This window comes from Pleurodeles waltl, chromosome 5 (assembly GCF_031143425.1).
Source record: "Pleurodeles waltl isolate 20211129_DDA chromosome 5, aPleWal1.hap1.20221129, whole genome shotgun sequence".
NCBI lineage: Eukaryota > Metazoa > Chordata > Amphibia > Caudata > Salamandridae > Pleurodeles > Pleurodeles waltl.
The window spans coordinates 593,666,568-593,685,206 of record NC_090444.1 but is presented as its reverse complement, the minus strand read 5'-3'; the positions used below and the strand labels follow the sequence as shown (position 1 = coordinate 593,685,206).

The 18,639-nt window shown below is 44.8% G+C and overlaps 1 protein-coding gene across 3 annotated transcripts in view; it reads right to left on the bottom strand.

Annotated features, from left to right (window-relative positions):
* Positions 1–18,639, bottom strand: part of LOC138295845 (neuroblast differentiation-associated protein AHNAK-like) — a 236,997-nt gene that overhangs the window by 62,632 nt on the left and 155,726 nt on the right. For all 3 annotated transcript variants that reach the window (XM_069234421.1, XM_069234422.1, XM_069234423.1), the window contains 2 exons: positions 5,246–5,301; positions 653–803 (listed from right to left, as the gene is read on the bottom strand). In XM_069234421.1, coding sequence (XP_069090522.1) covers positions 653–803; positions 5,246–5,260 — 166 coding nt within the window. In that variant the 5' untranslated portion in view covers positions 5,261–5,301. The remainder of the gene's footprint in view (positions 1–652; positions 804–5,245; positions 5,302–18,639) is intronic.

Genomic DNA, 18,639 nt, shown 5'->3' with positions numbered 1-18,639 from the left:
ATTCAAAGCCTGACATTTGACCAATGCCAAATCACTTGATTCACCATTGACACCAACCTCACCATCAAGGAACCTCTTACCAAGAAAATCAAGATGACTTGGTACTAGTTCTCATTATGAAAGAAAGTGAAACTGTTCTTCCCAGAAAGCAACGGTTACTGTTCAAACCTTGTACTTTGCACCTAGATATCGGTAATGCACTGCTTTTAGCATCCCTGACTGCACACTGGACCCGCGTAAGGGTATCCAACATTCTGCAACATGCATCATCAGTAACCTTACCAAAAATGACCATATCACATCGACCCTAATGGAACTCCGTTATAACAAGCAAATACATTGTATTTAATTGCATTTATTTAGTTCTTCGTACCCCACTGTGGCAAAGCTCATAATTAAACAGTAGCACGCTATACTGTGGGGAATCCCTGGTTGGAAGTTTGTTTTACATGCATGAGTTTACGTAGTAAATATTTTGTGTTGTGCGTGGGTGTCCAGAATTTTCCTCTTTTTGCATCTTGGATCACACCGCTAGAGTAGGTGTGATGAAGAAAGGTAATTGAGCTAGCTGTTAAGAATTACTGTGCAGGTTCCATATCAGTGTCATGGTGAATACTAAAATATTCTTAATTTAAACATATGACACACGTACCTTTACTTATTCCGAGATTCTTCAAAACAGTGTTATCTTTGCGGACGTCTGACACAACCACATTCCCATTTTCATTTTCGAGGGTGATGCCGCTTGAGATGCTCCCTGGAAGGCCAGGAAGAATAACTTTGCCACCATCTTGCAGGATACCCTACAAAAATATTGGCATAAATGATATGTTAGTTTTTTTTCTGCTGGTGGATTTGGTATGTTTGATAAACCAGATTTATTTATTTTATTTCCTTGCATTTTCTTCAAATGCGGCATTAGAATACTTTCGTATGGAAGATGTTAGTTGAACACCACTTCGTCAGATATCATCACCTGTGCACTAAACAAGTAAAGGGCTGCACGTTATCTCAATTTGCGTGTACAGTAAACGCACCGTTCTGAATTGTCTGTCAGTGCTATAGGGGCCAACATGGCGGAGTGAAGCAATTAATCAAAAAGAAGAAAACGACACAAGGAAAAGGTGGTTTACATTAAAAGAATGGAGAGAGTGGGGACTAAGTGGAGAATCCCCTCCCTGATTGACCTTTATTGTTCACCCGCCAATGATTAAGACAAGCACTGGCGAAGCCAATTGGCCTGGTGTTAGCTGCAAGTCTGCTGGCAATTCTTGTTTTCCATGGTTTTTGCAAAACGTTATTGTTTGAGAATATGCGGTTCCCTCACCCATCTAAAAAAATAATTTGCTGCAGGCAAAAAAGGATCTTTGGTCAATATGTTACCACAGTACTCACTGACACTGAAAGGAACTAGTTAAAAGGAAACCAGTCTGGCATTAGCTGCAAGCTCGAGAGTGAGAAAGAAAGAAAGAAAGAAAGAAAGAAAGAAAGAAAGAAAGAAAGAAAGAAAGAAAGAAAGAAAATAAAGAGAGGAAAAGAGATTGAAAGAAAAAAGGAAACAAAAGGAAAGAAAAAGTATGAAAAAAGAAGGAATGACAGAAGATAGATTAAAAAGAAGGAAAGAGAAAGAAAGAAAAAGAGAGAGAAAGAGAAAAAGGAAAGAAAGAAAGAAAGAAAGAAAGAACTACATAGTTACACAGTATAAGTCTCTGTTCTTAACAGTCCTGAAGGGGTGTTAGTGGGTATAATAACGTCAACCATTTATAGCAGTGAGGAATTTCCTGGGGTCCAAGTTCCAGCCATACACTGTCTGTTGCTACACAGCAACTGCACCTCACACATATCCCCTGCTGCCAGGGGGAGAGTACCTCTGAGAGAATAAACAGTCTTTTTTATATTGGATAAAGTACTTCATATCATACATTATAAGGCTATTTCAAGTCGCTGAAAAGTTCCATCACCATACAGAGGGACAAGGCTGAAAGCCGAGTTCCTTTATAAAGTCATGGAACTCTAAGGTGACTTGCAATATCCTTTTAATGTAAGCGGAGGGTTTTTTATTCTTTATAATATATGGTTGAATCATCACATTTCACAAATGCTGGTTAAATCCTTGGGCCCTGATTTGTACTTTTTGGTGCAAAACTGCACTAATGCAGTTTTGCACCAAAAAGTTAAGCACCGGCTTGCACCATTTCTGTGCACCAGCCCGCCACCATATTTATGGAATGGTGCAAGCCGGTGCAAAGGGTAGACTAGCGTAAAAAAAAAATGATGTTAGTCGGGTGGGGCAGGCGGCATGGCAGAAGGGGGTTTTGCACCAAAACATTACGTTGGGCAGGTTAGAGTAAAATAAAAAGACTCTAACCTGCCTAGAGTAATTTTCTGATGCAAAACCATCCATACCACATGACTCCTCTCTTAGAAAAGACAGGAGACAGGCCCACCACCCCAGTGGCCAGCACAGGAGACCAGGGTCCCCTGGGCATGGCCATGCACCCAGTGCCATGTTGGGGGGGGGGGGGGGGGGGGGGTGCATTTGAGGGACCCTAATGGCACTTAAAAAAAAAAAACCAAAACGTACCTATACTTACCTGGGATGAGGTTCCCCATCCACCGCTGTACCTCTGGTGTGGGTGTCCCTGGGGCCTTTGGAGGGAACCTGTGGGCTTAGTCCAATGGAAATAGGCCCACAGGTCCCCTAACACCTGCCCTGACCCAGACGTAAAAAAATCGTCCATTTTTTTACCCCTCCTCCCTCCTGTGCGTGATTTCAGCACAGGGGATAAATATGGTGCTAAGGCCATAGAGTAATTTTTTGCATGGCAACGCCTACTTTGCATCTCATTGACGCAAAGTAGGTTTCTACATACAAAAAATGACTTTAACACCACAAATTTGGTGCTAGAAGGGTCTACAGGCAAAGTATAAATATGGAGTTAGTTTTGCCCCAAATTTACATAAAAAAATGACGCAAATTCATGCAAAACAAGTATAAATATGCCCCTTGGCATCTTGCTATTTCCACCACCGCCCGGCAAGGTTTAACCACCGTGCGGCCGCGAATGCGGGCGCACTCCCGCCGGCCCCATTTTGACACACCCGCTGGGCGGAAACAGAGTTTCCACCCGCTGGCCCAGCGGGGATGTCGGTCGCAACATGGAAGCCGGCTCCTAATGGAGCCGGGGGTGTTGCGGCCTTGTGACGGGTGCAGCTGCACCCGTCGCGCTTTTCACTGTCTGCTGTGCAGACAGTGAAAAGCAGTGTGGGGCTGTGCCTGGGGCCCCGCTACTCCCCTTCCCGCCAGCCTTTCCATGGCGGTCCCTACCGCCATGGACAGGCTGGCGGGAAGGGGACTCGTAATCCCCTGGGCAGCGCTGCCATGGTGAATTAAAACCGCCGGGACAACCATGGTGGTAAACCGCCAGTCCCGGCAGTGCGACCGTAATCTGCAAGATTGTACCGCCAGCCTGTTGGCGGTACAATCTCCAAAACAGCCCTGGCGGTCTTTGACCACCAGGGTTGTAATGAGGCCCTTATTCATTTTTGCAAACATATATTAACCCAACTTAATGTAAATCACAAACGAAATTGTGTGGCTCAGGTTCTTTTGAAACGTACACATTCCATCTTTCCTGTACTTATCAATAGTGTGGAAAAACATAAACATTTTCCTGTAAATATTTCCTTTCTGCTTTTTTCTTTCAATCTACAAAAAATGTAAAGAGGAGGAAAACGCACCTTTCGTTTTTCTTATTTAAACAGCAGCTGTATTTATGTTCCATGTCCTACCTTTCACCCTAGCTCCTAGCTCCTGGCTGCAGGGAGTGTGACATCAGAAGTCAACTGTAATAGCTTATTATAGTTGAATAACAACCTTGCTTTTTTATTTCAGGTGACTAGATGTGTCACAAGTTACCTGTAATAAGGAAATTAGAGACAGGATTTTATACAGGTTGTGTTACAGTTCTTTCTGGTGCCACAGCCAAGGTCCTACCCTGATGGTTCGGGGAGATTGTGCACTTCCATTATGGTGTGACAGCTGGTGCTCAATTGAGAGGCCTTTATGCCTTAATCATTTCCTTTCCTGTTGTTTTTTTGTGAAGGATGTATATTGCATATAGGGTGACCAAATGACGCCATATCACTGAAACACCACTTTTCCATCCCTGGACTTTTCTTTTACATACCAGTGTATTCTGGGAGTTGTTGTGTTGGTTTACTTTAATGGAGGGAGTGAAGTGGACAAATACACCTCATAAATATGGTGAGTAAAAGCAAAATCCAGGACTGGAGAAGTGATGTCCCAGTGACATTCAGCCACCTGGTCACTCTAATTGCATACCTAATTGCATCTCTTTGGCCATGATGGGGTACGAAGGGGCATATTTAAGAAAAGTGGCACTGCACTGTGTGCAGCGCCACGTTTCTTGTGCCCTTTACTGCCCCCCTACCGCCACCATGTGTGCATCATATTTAAAATATGGCACACCATGGCGCAGTGTAGGGGGCAATAGTGTAATTTTTCATGATGTTTTTAATGTACTCTGCAGGAGCAGTGCCAAAATATTGGCGCTACTCCTGCAGAGTGCATAGGGGCCCATTATAAATAATGGAAGACCCCTTTTAACACCTGCTCAGAGCTTTAAAACTGGCGTGCAAAATCACGCAAGGAAATCTTTTAGACTTCCTTGCACAATTTTTTCGGCCCCCCTAACAGGGGTAATGCTCCCTTTGTATACATTATGCCTGGCACAGGCATTATGTAGCGCAAAGGGTTACAAAGTGGCACAATGCATGCATTGCACCACTTTGTAAATGTGGAGTGAGGATTTTGGCCTCTGCAACCACATTAGCATCAAAACAAATGCGCTAATGTGGCGCAAGGTGGCACTAGGGAATTATAAATATGCCCCTCAGTGTGGAACTGGGAGTCGGTTCAGAGTTACGTTCCTTGGTGTGTTTCTTTCTGAACCCAGTTGAGCACTGATTATGAACAAAATACTGTGGCTGGTTTCATTTGCTCATTCCCCTTTATCTGTTTTTGTAGAGGTATAAACAAAGAAAATGGTTTAGTGAATTTTAAAAGCATTTTTAAGGAATCCTTACTCAATGTTTTCAAATATATGACTTTAAATTAAGTATTTTTTTGATTCACACCATTGCAGGATGACACAATTCGTTTAATGGAATCTACACTAATTTAATTTGAAATACATTATCAGTCATTCGTACTCTCTCTTACCAAGTTAGCAGCCATGTTTGAGTGGTTTCAGACGGTTTGTGTTCTTTTTCATACACCTGTAAGTGAAAAGCATCACAATATTACTTAAATAAGTCATACATATTCTTTAATTTAAAATGGCACAAAACATACTGATTTCCATGTGGAAGGTGAGTACTTTCCTGTGTTCATGACAATGTACACAATATTAACTGATCTTGGTTTAAATGGTTCACAATTTTTCAATGTCAGATAGAATCATATATTTGCTGTGTTTGTTACAAGGCTTTTTGAAGCAATACTTTTGAAGCATATTTAGGTGTTACATTTCTTTTTCTTTTTCTTTTTGTTGTCATTTTTTATAGCAAAAACTTGGCCCTGCAACACTGTAACACTTGACACCAGATTAAATTTTTTTGGACACGGGGAAATTAAGGGATTTTTCCAGAATCACAGGACAAGATGCTGGGACTCTTCACATCTCAAAAACATGCAAATAGACCAAGTACTTAGCAGTACAAGCTTTCCTATATTCTCATCAAAGAAGTGCTCAATTTGACTTGGTGGATGTTGGTGGGGCCTACCGGCACTCATGTTTGGGGACCGGAATTTATTTTGTCTCATAAAACATTTACTGAGAGCAAGAGAGGGAAAAACACACAAAGGTGAAAGGAGGAAGAGAAAGACCGAAACATTGGAACAAAGGGCGAAAGCAGGAACCTGCAAGAGTGAGCTAAAGGGGCAGGGAGTGCTTGGTAGTGGAATAAGGAGGCATAAAGTTCATTTAAGACTTGCATCCTTTGTATTCGGAGCACTGATATTTATTAGAGCGTGCAGGGGCAGGTGAGCAGAGCTTTGGGGATCAGCACTCATTCTTTTACAAATTAAGCACTGCACCAAAGATTGCTTTTTATTACATTTTAGGGCCTATTAGACTACTCCTGTTACACAATCGTTGACTTTCAATGCTAACTGAACAGCGCCCTGGGAGGCGACACACTGCACAGCAAAAGCGAATATTTACACTTAGCATTTAGATTGTTGCAACACTGTGACACACTGTGCTTTCGAAAACATTTAAATAATGAATAAATTGGAGAATGGAAATTAACAGACAGTTGGGAAAGGAGTTAACAACTGGGTCAGCGCGTACAGTCTTCATGCTGCGCGGACCTTGCCTTGCGATTCATTCTGGGCAGACTGGATATTTCAACGCAGACAGATTAAACATTGTGTACGTCGTCAAGTGTCTAGCAGGCACTGGTATATGTTCTCAATTATTATATGCAGAAGATTCAGATTAGGAGACCCTTTGCCTCCACTAGCAAGTTTCTTGGAGTCTTTTGCTGGAGCCCTAACTGAGCGAAGTCCCTGTTTTGTTGGATTTAATATTTCTTCAAAACAACTTTGGCCAAGGAAGAAACTTGTTGCTCATTAATGTGTCCTCATGATGATCTCCCAATAACAAGACATAGAAGAGCCATAGACTACAGATCTATATAGACCCCAATGCATTGACACCAAGCCTAGAAGTAATTGGAGGAGTTAAGAGTCATACATGTTTTTATTCTTGTTTGTGGTACTCTTGTTTCACTTGTTACTCATCATCCATAACTATTGTATTTCTGAGAAATACATTGCATTATCTTTGTGATAATGGTTGGGGGTTAAATCTTTTTTATTGAAGATCACTATTGAGTACAAATTGTGTGTGTATATATATATATATATATATATATATATATATATATATATATATATATAAAATTCACTGGACAAACCAAAGGTTACAGGGACATTTTATTTAGGCTCTGAATTTACTCGTACAAAACCATAGAAATTCAGCAGTTATAGTTAGAGTTATTTCAAGTAACTATAACCCGCACCCTAAAGTAGCTATAACTCGCGCCCTTGCCATTCACAGTTTTCTTATCAATAATTTTATTGCAAATGTTGCAATGACAATATCAAAGATGCCATAGAAGATGTCATCAATGACTTAATATATAGAGTAATTAGCTGTGCATGGCGAAGGCAAGAGTTATAGTTACATTAGTGCGCAAGTTATAGTTACTTGAAATAACTCTATTATCTGCTGAATTTCTATGGTTTTGTACAAGTAAATTCAGAACCTAACTATAGCGTCCCTGTAACCTTTGTTTTTTCTGTGAATTTTTAACGTAAATAATTTAAATTACTTTACATTAATCCAACCACCGCCGCCTTTGGCCTTGCATGGCAGGGGTTGGGCGCATAATCTGGCCTGCGCCCAGACCCTGCAGCCAAGCCCTTATAAACACCCAACACAGCGCCACGCATGGCCTTTAGCCGTGTGCAGTGGGGGTTGGCTACAGGGTTTGTCTCTGTCAGTGGATCTGTGAGTGGGTGCGTGAATGTCTGAGTGGGTCTGAGTGCGTGCATGAGTGTCTGAGTGGCTGTGTGAGTGGGCACATGAGTCTCTGAGTGCATATATGAATGAATGAATTAGTGTATGAATGAGTCTGTGAATCTTTTTTAAAACAGTGTTTGCACATTTTCAAATATTCAAGAATATTCTCAAATATCCTCAAATATTCAAGGATATTTGAGGATATTCATGAATATTGGGCATAGCGAAGAAAAAAAAAATGAAACCCATAATTTACCCTAAAACACCCCAATATCACACTCCTGGGGTCAGGGTACCTCCACTCTGACTTCTTATACCACTTATCATTTCTATTTTCAGTCCCAGACTCTCTCACATAACATAAAATAGTGGCGTAGTCAGGATGTGACCAGCCAATTACAGAACTTCTATTCGCTCACACATTCGTGAAAATTCATGTATATTTGTGATTTATTTGCGGCGAGAGATATACAAATTTGGATTTTTTCCTAATTTCCCATAAACGACTAAACAGATTTACACCAAATAACCAAAAGGGTAATCTGCGTACCGACAGCTGGGTTTTTTGCAGAATTGTGGCTGTAATCGTGTCTAAAGGTCCTATGGGAATTAACATGGGAAACTCAACTTTTTTACCCTCCCCTTTTTCTCAGCCTCCGCTTGATGGATCACCCCAAAACATTCCATGCACAACAAGAATCACCTAGGCACTTTTTTGGGAATGTTTTGTGAAGATTCGTCAAACGGTGCCAAAGATTTAGGCAAGTCGAAAATTGCTTTTTCTATGGAAACATGGTTCTAATGATAACTACCTACTGGCGACTGCTAATAAACATATACACACACACACTTGTATATATATATATATATGATTTGTATATTCACACATGGATAGCGCTGTCATCCGCAAGAAAACACGTTCTTATTACAAAAATGAAACTACAGGGAACCATTGTTTACTGTATTGCCACAGGTTCCTGGTATTTCAGATTGGCTTGCCCTTGTTTTTTGGTATACTATTGTTTAGTTTCAGCAGCCTCTGTGTTTCAAAGGGCAATGTCTTCAAATTTGAAGAGTGTGGCTGGGGTACAATGCTATCAAGATGACGTGTTACTTTTTGAGCAGACAAGGAAAGAACATGATAAAAGAGTGTGGGTAGTATTAGAAAAACTATTGAAAGTAGGTTTAACCCTTTGAAAATATAAATGTAAATGTTGTGTAAATGAGGTGAATTACTTGGGACATTCTATTTCTGGAAAAGGAATCTCATCTAAAAAGGAATTAGTAAGGGCTATTATATGTATTAACTAAACATTTGCTAAGAAATTACTTGTATTCTTTCTAAGGAAGTTAGTATATTACAAAAAATTCATCAAAGGATATGCCAACAAGTCTGTCCATTAAAGATTACTGTGTTAGAATGTTGAATTGTTGTGGCACAGTGATTGCCTGAATGAGTTTGATGCTCTGAAAAATTACCTCAAAAGTGCCCTCAATTTACAGGCATATGTTCCTGGGGAAGAGACATACATAATAACTGATGCCACTTCGAAAGGAGTAGATGCAGTTAAAAACATGGTATAGAACACAACATTGCATGTGCATCACAGTGTCTTAGAGGTGCAGACTTGAATTACTCAGTTATCGAGAAAGAAGCACTTACAATTATTGGGCTTTAGAAACGTTTAGAAACCTGGTGCGGGGTACCACTTTTAAAGTGAAATCTGATCACAAACCCTTAAAAGAAGTGTTTCTAAAGAAAGGACTTGAATCTATTTCTTCTTGAATATGAAGATGGGTGATTTCTCTTCAAGAGTTTGATTTTATGGTAGAGCACATTTTAGGAGTAAAACATTTCTCAGCAGATTGTTTGTCTTGTTCGGTAACTTCTGAGGAAACTAAGGATGATCAAGATGAGTTTGTAGAACAAAAGTTGACTGTATGTGAAGTTACAATGATTGCTACTGCAGACGAAAATTGGAAGGTTGAGGCTGACAAAGATCCTCCACTGTCAAAGGTGGTAGAAACTGTACCATCAGGTGATTTCACTAAATTGGACAAGCCATAGTCTATGGTTTGAGCCGAACTGTCAGTGGATAAAGGTATTTTACCAAGATGCTCATCACTAGTACCTCCTGAATGTTGCTTATGTTTGCTCTTTAGGGCATATGAGTATAGCCAAAATAAAGGAGAGGTTACGTTTACATTTTTTGCTGGCCAGGTCTTGATGTTGAAGTAGAAGTGGTCAGAGATTGAATAACGTGGAATAGCAGTGACAAGGTGCTATGCACTAGGCATATTCCTATATTTTGTAGAAAACCTCGGAGGTTTCCATGGGATGAGGTTGCTATAGACATCACGGGGCCATTACATGGGGAATATTGTATTCCCTACATCATAGCTTTGATGGATTTGTATTGTAGATGGGTGGAGGTCTGTTTTGTACAGGACATTTCTTTTGCAAGCATCATCAAGTTTCTCAGGGGATATGTAAAAAAGAAAGTTATCCAACTGCAATTTATGTGGTAATGGTCCACAATTACGTTTAGTTGAGTTGGAAAATTACTATGGATAATGTGGAATGCAACACAAAAAGAGTTCTGTTTATCATCCTGAGACAAATGGTGCACTTGAGACAATGAAGAAGACGCTAAGGGAAAGTATACGTTTTGCCCGAGTGAACACCTTGGGCTTGAGAGGGTATTACAAGAAAGAATAACAGCATATTGTACGCCTTCTAATACTATCACTGGGAAAATTTAATTTTGAACTCTTCAAAGGGAGATCTGCAAACACTAAATTATGTCCTGAGTGGATGTGTGGGTAAAAAGGTATAAAGTTCAATCGGGTTGGTGACTGGAGAGAAAGAGGGTTGATATTTTAACCCTTGAGAAAGAAATATTTTAATGCCAGAAACTGTGTGAGAGACAATGAGTAGAGAGTGGGTGATTGGGTAATAATTCAGGCTCTAGTTAGGTGCTGTGCCAAGGAAAGAAAGATTGTGAAGCAGTTTAAAAAAGTGATCAAAGAGGATGATGGAAAGATCTGTAATAAGAACCGTGTTGCCTCAGTTCATCCTATATACAAAGTGGTGAGCAATGAAGGTGGTCAGAATGATCATATTGACAGTTATTCTGGAACTGCATAGGAGAGGTGTGAACATAGTAGTCAGGGCAGAAGAAGCAATAGGACACAAAAACAAAAACAAAAACAATATTTTAGGGATTATTTAAGCAAATAATAATTCTGAGTTTGCATTTTCTGTTTAATCTTAGAGATTAAAAATTGTATCATGTTACAGTTTGCTTGTTTCGGTTGTCAATTATGTGAAGGGGGAGAACTGTTCCTCCAAGGAACTCTCAGCCTGCCTGCGTTTCTCTGAGCTAGTGGGTTACTGGGGTGTTAATAAATACAGCTCCAGAGAACTACGAGAACTACCAACTTAAGTTGTGGGTGTGTACTTTTTTCCACAATGTCACAACTTCAACGTTTTAAGACTATAAGATCAAAGAAGAGGTAAAGAACCAACCAGAAGTCAATGTTATGTTCGCGGTTGGCAGCCACAGTTTGTCTGAATGTGATGGAGCTGAGGTTGGGTACAGCAAGTGGGTTGACCTGGTCAATATTTTTATCTTTTGATTTCGTTTATTTTCTGGGAGTTGAAATACGCCAGAAGAGCAAAGATGAAGACTGTGTCCAGTGAGGTTCACTCAAAGCTGGGTACTTGTTCAATGAGGTCCCACTGAAGCTGTGGGTTTGGCAGGTAAAGTTCAGAGCTAAAAAATTCAAATTACGACCCATAGAATTTCTCTCACTGGTAGGATGTTTTCCTGGTCAAGATTGTGGGGGACAGGTCACTCCATTATGAATGTGGCAGAGTATCCTGTCCGCCAAACCAGTGGTCTGCCTGCCAGATTTAGTTGGACCTTCATCTTTTAGATGGTATTGCCCTGTTTGCTCCCACTTCAGAAAGCTTACTCCGACAGAGAAGGGGTTGTTGGAATAAGGACATCAGACCTCCCACCCTTTTTAGAGGAAACGGTCTGATGTTTTTTTTATCTAGTCCATCACTGGCAGAAAAAACATGGCAATACTTATCAGACAAAAAAACATATGATCCAGACACACTGGGAGGAAGATCCAGGGTGTGGGAGTCATTAGGTATTTTTTATTTTTCAATAATGAACTCCTGCTTTGAGAGTTTGTTTTACTGAGAAAAATAATAATTTGTGTGCAGCTGTCTGAAACTCTGTTGCCACGCACCAATCTTGCAGTGCTTTCACAGAAGCTGCTGAGACAGAAGTTCCTGTCAAAACACACAGAACACCTCTGGCCCAGTGGTGATCTCTAAACATTGTAGGCGGAGTCTGGTCACGGTAGCAGACAATGGCGGTCATTACAACATTGGCGGTAAAAGCCGCTTACTGCCGTGCAGAAGACCGCCAACACACCGCTGCGGCCACGGAATTCCGCCACAGCCATTATGACCCACATTTCGGAATCTGCCAAAATTCAGACACCCACACAAGTCCGCCACACCAAAGGTCAGTGATAAACTGGCGATAACAAATCCTCCACCGTCACGCCAACAAAAATACGCCCACACTATCACGACACACGAATCCACGCAGCGGTCTTTCAACCGCGGTATTCCATTGGTGGTACACAAAGCTGCGCTCAAAATACACACACTCTTACAAAACACTACCACATTGGACAATTCGAAATACATACACCTGATACACATACACACACCACTCCCACACACCACTCCCATTACAATATAAAACACACACCCACATCACCCACAAACCCCCAAGACCACAAATTCCGAAAGAAGGCCAGAGAGAGACACCACCAGCAAGAACAACAGCATCCACAGGCACACAACACCATCACCCACAGAACATCCACGCACCTCACACAACACCCCACTAGATATCAGCACACTTATCACCACACACATCACCTACACCACCCCATGGCACGGCAAAGACACCCCAGGTTCTCGGAGGAGGAGCTCAGGGTCATGGTGGAGGAAATCGTCCGAGTAGAGCCACAGCTATTCGGACCACAGGTGCAGCACACCTCAATTGCAAGGAAGATAGAGCTATGGCGAAGAATAGTGGACAGGGTCAACGCAGTGGGACAGCACCCAAGAAATAGGGAGGACATCAGGAAGAGGTGGAACGACCTACGGGGGAAGGTGCGTTCCGTGGTCTCAAGACACCACCAGGCGGTTCAGCGGACTGGCGGCGGACCCCCACCTCCTCCCCCACAACTAACAACATGGGGGGAGCAGGTCTTGGTGATTCTGCATCCTGAGGGCCTCGCAGGAGTAGCTGGAGGAATGGACTCTGGTAAGACAAATCTTAATTATTACATCCCCCACCCTACCTGCATGCCATCACATACCCCCACCCTCACTCTCACCCCCAGCACCCCAACTCCTCACATATGTCCCAACATCACAAACCACCCATCCCAACACCAAGCCCTGCATGCAACCACAAAGCATGGACACCCATCACTAAAGCATGCCCAATGCACATACCCATACAACCCCCTAAACCATCATCACACAAGGTCCCACACAGGAATGCAAGCACTGGGGTACACGGTCACCCACCCATTGCACACCGTATTTGGGCTTCAGGGGGGAACTCAGAACCATCAGTTCCACCCTGGGCACCATCGTAGGGGTGCTGAAGGAAGTACTCAACACCAGGAGAGACACTGTGGCACTACAAGGGGCCCCTGACACTAGCATGGATGATGAACTGCCCACCACCTCCGCCAGCGCTAGTGGACAGGACGCCCTGCCACAGGACCACCACACCAGCACCTCACCCCCTGCAGAGGCAGAACCACCCCGCAAACGGTCCCTGAGATCCAGGACAAAGACAGAGCACGATGCCAAGACCCCCGCCAAGAAATGAGACCACCCTGATTGTCATCCTACTGTCCCACTTTGTCACCCTGTCCATCCTTAAACTGCCCCAGCTCCACTTCCTATGCCCATTTGGGCAATGCACCTGTGAGACTAATAGACTGGACTCTGCCATGGACATTCCTCCGCCATCACCCCTCACCATTTCACTACCCCCTCCAATATTGAGCACTAAAATAAACACACTTAAAGCACAAAACAATCTGGAGTCTGTCTGTGATTTCGAAATAGTGTATTATCAATTGCAGTGACAAAATGCTCTTTCAATTATAATGTCAACATACCTATGTCACACAGCTCTAGTCCACGAGGAATCTAAGCAGATGTCACACAGTGGGACCCACATCTGTGAAATCGTTAGGGAAAGTGACAACTCAGTGCCCATACACTGGGTGAAAACGACAGACAGTAGAGCGGTAGTAGTGTTAAAGTACATGTAGTAGGCAGGTCTGTACTCTTACCTGTGTCTCACTGGAAATATTGCTGGATCACTGAGTCCCTGTTGTTCATGTCTTCTTCCTCTGCTTCCTCGTCTTCACTGTCCACAGGCTCCACAGCTGCAACAACACCGCCATCTGGATCATCCTCATGCAGAAAAGGCACCTGTTGTCGCAAAGCCAAGTTGTGAAGCATACAGCAGGCCACGATGATCTGGCACACCTTCTTTGGTGAGTAGAATAGGGATCCACCTGTCATATGGAGGCACCTGAACCTGGCCTTCAGGAGGCCGAAGGTGCGTTCGATCACCCTCCTAGTCCGCCCATGGGCCTCATTGTAGCGTTCCTCTGGCCTTGTCCTGGGATTCCTCACTGGGGTCAGTAGCCATGACAGGTTGGGGGTAACCAGAGTCACCTGCAAATGGTGAGGGACAACTGTTAGACACGCACTAACCTGGAGGGATATCCCCAGACCCAGACAACCATTCCCACTGACTTGCCTCCAGGTGCTCACCTAATAGCCACACACGGTGCCTCTGAGTTGACCCTTGACATAAGGGATGCTGCTATTCCGCAGGATGTAGGCATCATGCACTGAGCCAGGGAACTTGGCATTCACATGGGAGATGTACTGGTCTGCCAAACATACCATCTGTACATTCATAGAATGGTAACTCTTCCGGTTTCTGTACACCTGTTCACTCCTGTGGGGGGGGGACCCAAGCCACATGGGTCTCATCAATGGCACCTATGATGTTGGGGATGTGTCTCAGGGCATAGAAATCACCTTTCACTGTAGGCAAATCCAAAGTCACCAAACGTACACCTCCTACAACCACCACCTCTTCCTCCACTCCCAAACCCCCTCCAGCTACCCGTTCCAGTGTGTCCCAAAAACTTTTCCTTTCCAACCTTGACCTCTTTCCCACACCTCCCCCACCCCGTCTGTCTCAGCACCTCAGCCACAACATCTCCAGGACCAGTGGTGCCTGTAGTCACCGGAATCTGGAGTGCACCGGCCACCAGGGCAGCCAGTGTGGCACGGAGCACAGCATAGACAGTCCCCCACCTGTGAAGCATCAGAAGTTGGCCAGTGCTGGGCGGGAGAGGGGGAAGTCTCCAGCCACCAAAGCCGCTCCCAGAGGTCCCGATTGGAGTGTGGAGTCAGCTGTGACACCATCCAAGGTGGGGAAGGGCCACAAGAAACCCGGCAAGTTTGGGAAGAGCAGCACGGTGGAGAAGACTGCCATCATCCCGATGCCCAGGAGCCCACCTCCAGCACAATCCCAGCTGCCCAGGACAGGACCGCCAGCACTAGCCCAGCTGGCCAGGAGGCCACCGCCAGCACCAGCCCCAACTGCCCAGGAGGTCCCCGCCAGCATCAGCCCAGCTGCCCAGGAGGCCACAGCGAGCACCAGCCCAGCTGCCCAGGAGGCCACCGCCAGCACCAGCCCAGCTGCCCAGGAGGCCCTCGCCAGCACTAGCCCCGCTGGGCCTTGAAGTATCGCCAGCAAAAGCCCCGCTGGGCCATGAAGGACCGCCAGCAAAAGCCCCGCTGGGCCATGAAGGACCGCCAGCAGCTGAGACCCTGCAATGGAGACCGCCATCTCAAGCACCGCTGCACAGGGCACCGCCATCGCAAGCACCGTTGCACAGGGCACTGCCGTCTCAAGCACCGCTGGCCCATAAGCGGCAAGGGCACTGACGCCACTGAGTCCGTCACGGGGTGAATGATGCACTCTGGGCACCAAGCCCCCTCCAGAACCAGTGGAGAAAAGCATCCACTACCCCAATCCTTGGCAGGATGAAGCACTCTGGGCGCCATGCCCCCTCCAGAACCAGTGGAGAAAAGCATCCACTACCCCAGTCCTTGGCAGGATGAAGCACTATGGGCACCATGCCCCCTCCAGACCCAGTGGAGAATCCACTTGTGAGACTGTGGCTTTGCACTCCCCAGGATATGGCACTGGGCAACCCACCCACTGTAGAGACTTGAGAGACTGTGGCTTTGCACTCCCCAGGATATGGCAGTGGGCAACCCACCCACTGTAGAGACTTGAGAGACTGTGGCTTTGCACTCCCCAGGATATGGCAGTGGGCAACCCACCCACTGTAGAGACTTGAGAGATTGTGGCTTTGCACTCCCCAGGATAAAGCAGTGGGCAACCCACCCACTGTAGAGACTTGAGAGACTGTGGCTTTGCAGTCCCCAGGATATGGCAGTGGGCAACCCACCCACTGTAGAGACTTGAGAGACTGTGGCTTTGCACTCCCCAGGATATGGCAGTGGGCAACCCACCCACTGTAGAGACTTGAGAGATTGTGGCTTTGCACTCCCCAGGATAAAGCAGTGGGCAACCCCCCCACTGTAGAGACTTGAGAGACTGTGGCTTTCCACTTCCCAGGATATGGCAGTGGGCAACCCACCCACTGTAGAGACTTGAGAGACTGTGGCTTTGCACTCCCCAGGATATGGCAGTGGGCAACCCACCCACTGTAGAGACTTGAGAGACTGTGGCTTTGCACTCCCAGGATATGGCAGTGGGCAACCCACCCACTGTAGAGACTTGAGAGATTGTGGTTTTGCACTCCCCAGGATAAAGCAGTGGGCAACCCACCCACTGTAGAGACTTGAGAGACTGTGGCTTTGCACTCCCCAGGATATGGCAGTGGGCAACCCACCCACTGTAGAGTCTTGAGAGACTGTGGCTTTGCACTCCCCAGGATTGAACAGTGGGCATGTGGCCCCCTCGTGGATTTGGCGTCGTGCACTCAGGCGGCTGAGGTGCCACCCCTTTTCCTCCCCCTGAGGTGCCTGTTTAGTTGCTCTCTGATGCCCCTGCAGTGTTCTCTCCGTCATGGTCGGGGATCTTGTGTGGGCCTCGCCCATACCGTGTGGTCCCAGTGTTCCACGGACTTTCTTAGTGCACTACCTGGACTACTATGCTTGGTATATATTGTGTACATGGTGTATATATATATTTCTACCTACTTGCTTTTAATATATTACAATGGTTACACTCATTTTCTATTGTCTTTGCATTCTTCCGGGGGGCTTGGGGGGTGTAACTGTGATGTATTGATATGCATTAGTGTGTGTGTTGTAGTGGGTGAGGGTGGGGGTGTTGCGTGTGTGTGTCCCTGTTTTTTGCCTCCCCCCTCCCCTGTGTCGTAGGTACAGTACTCACCGTGGTCTTCACCACCGGCGTTCGTGCTCCTGGTAGAGGAGCAGGAAGACTATTGCAGGGAGGATTTGGAGTTCCGGGTCCATGGCGTCCTCGTTCCTCATGGGGTGTGTAGAGGTGAACGTTTTCCCTTCGGGATTCCTGTTTCCGCCGTGTTTTGATCTGCGGTGAATCCGTCATAATAGTGTGGGCGGTACATTGTCTCCCGCCTGTCTGTTGGCGGTGACCACCGTGCTGTTTGTTTGTACCGCTGTGGCGGTTGGAGTGTTAAAGGGGCTGTCTTTGTTGGCGGTTTCCGCCACGGTCGTAATTGCAAAATTTTTACCGCCGGCCTGTTGGCGGTCTTACCGCCACATTAACACTGACCGCCAGGGTTGTAATGACCACCATAATGTCATCTGACAGATTGATGGATGGTGGGCAACCCACCAAACAATAAATTAGGTCCTTAAACTCTTCTTTGAGCTTAAAGAATTCCAGCGGAGAAAGCCTGGATGCTGAATTGATGAAGCCATCTTTAAATTGCATATCTTTAATATCAGAGACTGCTGAAACTCCGGAGGCCTTTGAAGTCAAAAAACTATTGTAAGTCACACTTTTTTCAACTTTCTGGAGAGCTCCTCTGGGTCACTTCTAAGGCTACCAGAAGCTCTGTGACAGCACTTAGGAGTCAGGACTCACTCTAGTACAGGCCACCAGCAGGGGCCTATCCTGGCCAAGTTGCAACTGTTCCAGCCTAAACCTTGTTAGACCTTTCAGCCTTAGGTGGGCTTGCCCCAAACGTTTTGCCTACTTACATCCAATTTTTGCTGAAATGCATTTTGTTGGCATTAGGTCTGTGTGCACTTTACTGGTTCTAACGTGCTTGTGCTCACTCCCCTAAACATGGTTTGATTGGTTTATACCTAATTGGCATATGTGTAGAGTGGTATGCCATACAGCCATGGCCTGTAAATTAAATGCAGTCAGTGCCCTGCAGCATTTATTGTGTCACCCACATAAGTAGCACTTCAAAACATGTCCCAGGCCTGCCACTGCAGCCTGAATGCAATTTCAAATTGCCATCTTGACTTGCCATTTAAACCTCATTGCTAAGCCTTAAAACACCTTTTTTACATATTGTACCCCTAAAGTAGGCCCTATGTAATCGATAGGGCAGGTTGATGTGCAATTAAAAGGTTGGACACATACTTTTAAGTTTTACATGTACTGGTAGTGAACAACTCCTAAATTTGTTTTTCACTACTGTGTGAGGCCTACCCCTCCCATAGGATAACCTTGGGGATTCCTTTATTACATCTAATAAGCTGTAATCTCTAACTGAGAGCAAGTAGACATGTCATGTTTGGTACTTATGACATTGTAATGATTTAATGGTAAAGTTGAATTTTTCATTACAATTTTGAAAATGAAACTTTTAGAAAATTGGCATTTAGATGCCCTCAGCTCTTTGT